At 46.7% G+C, this 8,384-nt stretch overlaps 1 protein-coding gene across 4 annotated transcripts in view; it reads left to right on the top strand.

Moving 5' to 3' along the window:
• The first annotated feature begins 7,268 nt into the window (after positions 1-7,268).
• The window catches only part of MVB12B (multivesicular body subunit 12B), a 47,186-nt gene continuing 46,070 nt past the window's right edge, over positions 7,269-8,384 (top strand). For 3 of the 4 annotated variants that reach the window (XR_015745432.1, XR_015745431.1, XM_087944167.1), the window contains exon 1: positions 7,269-7,700. Coding sequence is in view for 1 of the 4 variants with exons in the window: in XM_087944167.1 (XP_087800293.1) it covers positions 7,632-7,700 (69 nt within the window). In the remaining 3 variants the exon portion in view is untranslated. The remainder of the gene's footprint in view (positions 7,701-8,384) is intronic. The other variant, XM_087944169.1, reaches the window with a different exon arrangement.

Genomic DNA, 8,384 nt, shown 5'->3' with positions numbered 1-8,384 from the left:
TTTCATCAAAAGAGCATAATGAAGGTGCATCTCGTGACATAAATTAAAACCAGCAAGGGATAGGTCAGCCCAGCGCTACGTTGTGTGAAGACAAATAATCCACGATCCCTTGACAAGGGGCTGTATCTCATTTACCATTTCTCTCTGGGTTTTTTTTCTCCCCCACCCTCTCTTTTTCCCCTTTTTTTAGTACATTTCGCAATGGCAAAACAACAACAACAACAATAACAACAAGGTTTTGTTCGTCAACAACATTGCCGTCATTTATTTTACTGCCTCATTTGAATATGATGAATATGAGAGACGTTGATTTCTTCACCGCCGCCAAATAATTGTAGATCCGCTTGTTTCGCAGCAATTAATCACCGGGATGGGGCTCAGCCCCCCCCTTTCCCCCCCACTCCACAAACAATTCCTTTCCCCCTACAATTGGCTACAAACATGACATTGAACAATAAAAAACATTAACCTTTGCTTTGCGGCAACACACACACACACACACATACATACACACACAATGCATGCATACATTTGACGATTAAAATTACTGTAGCTTTCCAGAGGCCACGTCTCCAATTTATCATTGACTTCGTTAGTTCTAGCAGGGGGCTCTATTTTCACCAGCAGCTAGGGCTGAAAATATAGCCCAGGGGACCCACCGGAAGGGATGTGGCAGGGAGGAAAAAACTTAAAAGAGAAGTTTAAATCTGTGGAACAAAATCCCTCATTTTGAACGGTGGAGGTTTGGGAGGTTGTGATTGCGCACAATGAAACCAGTGGTTCTGCCTGAGAATGCTGGCTATTCCTCGCCACTGGTCCATGTTTCAATAGAAGGGAATGTTTGCAGCTCAGGGTTCAACCCAGGGGTCCTTGGTGCTCTCTGAGCTGGGTGGTTTTCTTGCAGACGCTTCATGACCCAGCTAGGTAACATCATCAGGGCTAGAAGTGAATGGGGTGTATGGAGGAAGAGGAGGACTGTGGGGTCTTTTGGTGCTTTCTGAGCTGGGTGGTTTCCTTGGAGACGCTTCATGATCCAGCTAGGTTACATCACCAGGGCTAGAAGGGAGTGGGGTGTGGGGAGAAGGAAGAGGACTGTGTGGTCCTTAGTGGTCTCTGAGCTGGGTGGTTTTCTTGGAGGCGTTTCATGATCCAGCTAGGTTACACCATCAGGTGAGAGGAGGAAGGGGAGGGGAGGAAAAGGAGGAGGAGGAAGAAGAGGAGGAGCGGGGAAGGAAGCGTACTATGAGGTCCTTGGTGGTTTTCTTGCAGACATTTTGGTCCATGCCTGCTTGTGAGCAAGTAGAATCATATCTACAAAAGGGAAAGGGCATATATTTATAGCATGTTAAGTCCCAGGTCTTTTTTGGATCAGAAAAAAAAAAAAAATGATAGGTTCCCTATTAGGGTTTTGGCCACAGCTCTGAGACGCCTGAGTCAGCATAGTTAGAATCCATTTTAATTTCTTGGTCAGCGTAAGGTTCTCTGACATTTGACACAGCAGTTGTTAATTCTCTTTATTGCCTGCTTGGATGAAGCCACAAAAGCAACCAATTGCTCTTTATGAACATGAAGGTGCAATTTCTTTTCTTTTCTTTTTTAATAACCAACCGAGTTTAATTCTGATCCTCTTTTCCCTGCCCATCCCAGCCTTAAAGCTGGCTGGTTTTGGGTTGCTGACTTAACCGACATCTCTGCCCTTAGGAAGTCTGACTTTCAACTCCAGATTTGAAAGAGACGGGTAGCTGAACAAGACTTTCAAATGGTTTAGGAGAGACCCAGGAAGAAGTTGGGGGAAAGTTTTCATTCCCCGCCCCCCCAAGTGAGTTTGTGTGTTTCTGTTTATAGGCCACTCTGCAAAGCAACTCTGGGTGGAGTACAATGAAAACGCTTTGCATTTTATCTGGGGGGAAAAGGTGTTTGCTTCTTTTCTCTTATCCTCAGCATCTTTGAAAAATTTCTTTCAAATTTCTCCTGGTGATAGCAATAGCACCTAGACTTATATACTGCTTTACAGTGCTTTCCAGCCCTCTCTAAGCGGTTTACAGAGTCAGCCTCTTGCCCCAAACAATCTGGGTCCTCGTTTGACCCACCTCGGAAGGATGGAAGGCTGAGTCAACCTTGAGCTGATCAGGATTAAACTCCTGGCAGTTGGCAGAGTCAGCCTGCAGTTCTGCATTCTAACCACTGTGCCACTACCACTCTGTTATGGTCATGTTTTTGATCTGAAAGGATGGTTGAAAATGGTGGAAGATGAGACGCTTTTGGTTGATCTTACTATGTCCTTCCAAGTTTCCATGTTATCTAGATTCCGTGGGTGTCCAGGTTTTCCCAAACTAAAAAAAGCCCCCTCCCCTTAAATATCCTGCCAAAGTTCTCACATCTAAGGATGTCTTCCCTCAGTTACTGTTTCATGCTCCAGCATGTCATCAACACACATGTAGAGGTCTACTTAGAAATTAGAGCATCTATCACACCCCAGATTTGGGAATAATCTAGGCAGAAAAAAATATGGCTTCAAAACATGGATGGATGGGGATGAGTGCATCATTGGAAGACCCGAATGACCAAATTAAAGACATCTAGGAGAAGATATATCTCTATGGTCAATGATTTGATGGCATATAATCATACGAGACATGTAATCCCTACAGAACTCTAAAATCCTGGGATAGTGGAAGGAAAGAGAAGAAGATGACCTTCTGGAGCTATATAATCTCGGTAATCTTTATAACATTATAATACCGGGATAGGTGGAAGAAAAGAGGAGAAGGAGGTTGACTTGTAGACTTTGGTCAACTTATTTTCCAAAGTACCTGAATGCAACAGAAGAAGCAACGGATGGAAACTAACCAAGGAGAGAAGCAACCTAGAACGAAGGAGGCATCTCCTATCAATGGGAACAATTGATCAGCGGAATAGCTTGCCTCCTGGAGTTGTGGGCGCTCCATCACTGGTGGTTTTTAAGAAGAGATTGGACAGCCATTTGAAATGGTACAGGGTCTCCTGCTTGAGCAAGGGGTTGGACTAGAAGACCTCCAAGGCCCCTTCCAACTATGATGATGATTGATGGTGATTGGTGACCAACAAAGAATCTTCCATGGGAACTCCTGAAGGACCAAGATGAAGTCATTGAGGAGAAGGTCTATTTAGGGTGGTCACCAAAGGCTACCTTGACTTCACGGCACATAGTCAATCGGTGGGTCCTTTTGTTCCTTCCTTTCTTCTCCCCACCTCGCCTTTATTTCCAGGCCAATGGTGATGAAGGCTCCAGCTGCCAGGGCCTCGCTGCCCTTGTGCAGTTCTCTGCCAGTTGTGCGCTGCCGATTGCAACGGATGCCACCATCTGCCATGCCACGTGGACATCATCATTCCCCCCCCTTAATTACATTAGCCGTGCAATCACTTACTGCATTACAAGGCCGGCGATGAGCTTTTAAATCTTGGTGGAAATCATAAATAATTGCAGTAAGTGCCAGGCGCCAGATGCGTGCGCCAACTCTGCTCGCGTTGGATAAATAGTAACCTGACGCTACGGCGTCAGAGTAACCTTACGAGGCAGACCGCGTGCCCTGCCGCTTCTGGATTTGGTTCTCTTTCGCCCACTTCCCACCTCTGCTCCGAAAAGGGGATTGGATCTGAGAAGAGAATTCGAGATTAGCCTAGCATTGGTTAAAAATGGGGCAGCCCATCCCTTGTTTGGTATCAGCCGCCGCCAGGCTGCAAAGGAGCGAAGAAATCCAGTCTTTCTTTGTGTTTCAAGCTGGCATCCTTTCCAGATTCTTGAGAATGGCGTCTCAGGCATAAAAACTGAGGTGCCCGCCTCAGAAAGGAGGCAGGGGATCAAAATTGGCAATTAAATTCTAATTGATGGTCCAGCAGCCGTTAATGAAGAGGCTTTGGTCATTAATCCAAGCTGCAAAGAGAATTTTTTTAAAAAAAAAACACAACAAACCAGAATTCTTCTTGGGTGGCTTCCTTATTATCGTGGAATGATAAACCAGGGGTCATCCAGTCCAAAGTGCCACTGTGGTTATTTAGGATGATGGGATTTGGGGAAATTTGGCCCTCTTCTTTTGGCTCTGTTCCCACACCTTCAACTCCAGCTGCTACTAAGCACTCAGTTCGCAGGCTGACAGATAAGTAAGTCAACTACCCTCATTTGGGGAAAACAGAGTTCCATTTTCTCCAGGAATGTGCCTAACCCAGGGGTGTCAAACTGGCTTTCTTTGAGGGCCAGATCAAAATGGTAGTTCTCCTCTGTGGTCTGGCGGGCAGGGGTGGGATGGGTGCCTCCTGCATCATCCTGCTGGCCAAAACCGGGTGCAGGGAGTCCCTGTGCCTCGTTTTCACCCTCCACGGCCTCTTGTTGCACTCTGCTGGACATTTTCAGGCCTGTTTTGGGGCTGGGTGTTTTGGCTCATTTTCAGCCCATTTTCAGCCACTTGGGGGGCTGTTTTTTGTCCTTTTCGGCCTGGGTTTTTGTTTTTTGGGGGGTTTTTTGGCCATTTTTCAGCTCATTTTTAGCCGGCAAAGTGCTCCAGGAAACCATGGAGAATGAAATTTGACCTCTCTTTGCATCTGAGTGCAGTACACCAACCAGCTCAGAAATTGGAAGGAATGTCTCTAGGTTTGAGATAAGAGGCTATATTCTGAATAATTACAGGGAAGAGTAGAAATGAAGTCAGATTCCGGCAATGATACACTGGGAGCTGTCCATTCCTGAAGGCTAGCTATCTGACCTTTGTCCCAATCCTGTTTTCCAATCTTTGTAAAAAAAATTTTTTTTAATTAAAAAAAAAAAAAACCTTTATTGAAAATTAACTGTGATTAGTTCAAAAACCACAAACAACATATGTGAGCTTGTTCCATTCACACGTTGTGCTAAGCCGCAATAGGCCTCCTTGTAACTTAGCACGGTGTGTTTATTCTTCTTATTTATTGAAAATATCTGTATATCCGCCCATCGCAAAATGACCATGGTTGGTTTACAATGCTAGCGTGTTTGTGTTTGTTCATATTACAGAAAAAGGTGTCGAGGCCATTTGGAGACTGAAGGATGGGTGAGAAATGGGTCTGTTTGGATTGTATATGTGACTTAAGTGTTTTAGTCTGTTTACAGGTCTACATATTGAAGGAATAAGGTTCAAAATGCATTTTTAAAATTTTTAAATAAAGTTTTACTAATTTTCTACTATTACCTTTAATTAGTGCTTAATAAACATCGTGTTGTCTGGATTGTTTTGTTTGCTTAACAATACAAATTATATTCCTAATCTTTACCCCTTTTTTCCAGCCACTGATAAAATAAATTCCATGTTTGGTGGTATTCTGTATCTTCTTTCTGTTTAATCTTCAATGTAAGTCTGTCCATTTCTGCACAATCCAATATCTTCTTAATTATCTCTTCATCTAATGGTATTTATTTTTCCAATGCTGCATGAATATAATCCTCGCTGCTGTTAATACATGCAATATTCAATATATACTTTGTTTATCCAATTTTTCTGGTACTATACCTAATAAACAAAGTTCAGGTTTAAGATCTGCGTGTTTTCCTGACATCTTTTCTAGTCACTTGTGTATTTTTGCCCTTTTTTTTTTTTTTTTTTGGCTTTAGCATCAAGGCCATCACATATGATAATATGTGTCAGATTTTTGGTTACATTTCCATCATTTACTGGAATGCATTTATTGATTTGGTCAGTTATGATGTCCCATCGAGAGGACTGATGGGAGGATTCAAAGGGATGAGAGAATCTGCTTATAGACCAGGCCGTATTTGGGCAATGCCAAGACTAGATCTTGGGGGAAAAGATGATTTTGGAAAACAAGGGTGGTAAAAAAAATAATTATGCTGGAGGTTAGGGAGAAAGGGGAAATGACCACGCAAAAGAAAAGAAATGCAAGGGATATTTATGGTGATGACAAAGTTTGTTGGCAGGGATGTGAATGGGCCTGGGTGTAGTGTTGCTGTGTCGTTGGCAGAGAATCTGAGTAATTTGCAGCAAATGACAGATTGTATGATGCAATGTGGAGTGTGTGGTGTATGTAGTTGAACATCAAAACAGTGAAGGTAAGGCCGTTGCATTGGTCTGGAAAGGATGGAATGGCTAAAAATTATACATAAATGGCTGACTTAACTGTGATCAAAGATTAATTCCTATAGCTTGGTTGGAATATTTTTAGGGATGGGAAAGCGGCAGAAATATTGTTTAACTTTTTTTTTTTTTGCTGCACTCTGGATATTCCCAAAATTGATGGATGGATGGATGGAAGGAAGAAAAGAAAGAATGAAAGAGACAAAAAGCATTAATGACAGGTAGAGGTAGACAGACAGGGTGAGTGGTAAGTAGGAAAAGAGAGAAAGGATTAATAATAGGGATAGATAGATAGATAGATAGATAGATAGATAGATAGATAGATAGATAAGATGGATAGATGATAGATAGATAGATAGATAGATAGATAGATAGATAGAGATAGAGATAGAGATAGAGATAGAGATAGAGATAGAGATGGATGGATGGATAGAGATATGTGGATGGATGGATGTATAGATAGATATAGATATAGATAAATAGATCAATATAGATGGATGGATGGATGGATGGAAGGAGATATATGGATGAATGGATGGATGGATAGATATAGATAGAGATATATGGATGGAGGGATGGATGGATGGATGGATGGATAGATAGATAGATAGATAGATAGATAGATAGATAGATAGATAGATAGATGATAGATAGATAGATAGATAGATAGATACCGGTAGATAGATACCGGTAGATGATAGTTGATAGATCAGTGTGCAAAATAAATAAACAAACAAACAAACATAAAGCCAAATACTGAAACTCCTTGCAAAAGAAGATGCAGCTAGAAAAGAGGCCCCCCCCAAAAGAGCGCCCCTCGAGGATCAAAGCCCCCCACCGACCCCCGTGCTTCTCCTCCTGGCAGGCGAGCAAAGCCGGCGGAAAGGCAGGTGCGCCCCCCACCTCACCCCACCCCTCGCCGGGCCAGGATCCTCTCTCCTTCCTCGCGCAGCCCGTCTGGACGCGGTGCGTCGCGGGCGCGCTTTGGAGACGGCTTCGGGGAGTCCCCCTCGTGCGCCCTGGGCGCACACGGCCGGGCCAGCTAGGCCGGAGGGGAACGGGCGGCGTTGGCTGTGGCTTTGCCACGGCTGGCTGGCTGGCTGCGCCGCTTCTGCCTGGGGCCGGTGGGCGGCGAAGGGGAGGCCGAGCGAGGCAGCGGCAGTGCGGGCTCCGGGAGGCAGGGGGCTCTGTGGCTATAGCGCGGCGGCGGCGGCGAAGGCGGCGGCGTCGGAGCAGCGCCCGGCTGGGTGGGAAGCGGTGTCAGCTCGCCTCGGCCGCCGCTTTCCTCCGCCCTCGCTCGGCTGCTGACGGGCTGCTCCGCTTGGGATCTGCCCGGGGCTGGGGGGCCTCGCGTTTGCACGCCCGGTAAGGACCGTCGCCTTCTGCGGGCCCAGCCGGGCCTCCTCCACCTCCTCCTCGTCCTCCTCCTCCCTCCCACCCGCTGCCGCTTCTTCTTCTTCTTCTCCTCTTCCTCCTCCTCCTCTTCTTCTTCTTCCTCCTCTTCCTCCGCTCCGGTCCCCGCCCTGCCGGGCAATGAAAAGCTGCTTCTGCCTGAAACGCGGGAGCCGCCACCAGCCGCCACCAGCTGCGCCCCGGGCAACAGTTAAGTGTCTCTCCCCCTCCCCACCATCAAGGCCTGGCTGTTATCCCCCCCCCAATTGCTCCCCTATCCCGGGCTGGGCCTTGCGCCCCTTTCTCCTTGCGCTCCTGCCCCCTCTTCCCTTCCCCCACATGCACCTTTTTGGGGTGCATTGAGGGAACCCTTCTCCCCCCCCCAATCCCTCAATCCTAAACCTGGGGAAGGAGCGCGGAGGCCTTGCAAGGCGCGTTCGGGGCTGCTGCATGTCTCTATGCGGGGGTAAATTCGCCCCTTTCCTTAAAGCGGGGGCCGACACCCCTCGCTCTTGATTCAGGGGCTAGGCTAGAGAAGGGGGGAGGCTGGGGCCGGGTGGGGGGCGAGAGGAGGAGGGGGAGGGGGAGAGACCCTGCAAAGAACAAGGGGCTGGCTTTGTCTGGTGCGCCCCTCCCTCTTTTTTTTTTCTTTTCCAATACAAGGCGAGGAAAAAATCTCTGCCAGCCAATCAAAGACCACAATCGGGGGGGAACGCCTGCTCTGTGAATCGCAATAGCTCCAACCCGCCAGCTTCCTTGATGGTGTTTGGGGTCTCCTTGCTTTGGGGCTGGGAGGGGAGGGGGACAGGCTGCCTGAAAGCCCCACCTTGTGTTTTAGGAGCAGACCCTAGAGGCCAGCCCCCCCGCCTTCATTGCATTAAAGGGCCTTTTCGA

Source organism: Notechis scutatus, chromosome 15 (genome assembly GCF_049901735.1).
Source record: "Notechis scutatus isolate UNSWTSFEM ecotype Mainland chromosome 15, rNotScu1.2, whole genome shotgun sequence".
In the NCBI taxonomy this organism is placed as follows: Eukaryota; Metazoa; Chordata; class Lepidosauria; order Squamata; family Elapidae; genus Notechis; species Notechis scutatus.
Note: the sequence above shows the minus strand (reverse complement) of the source record. Positions and strands in the feature narration are given on the sequence as shown.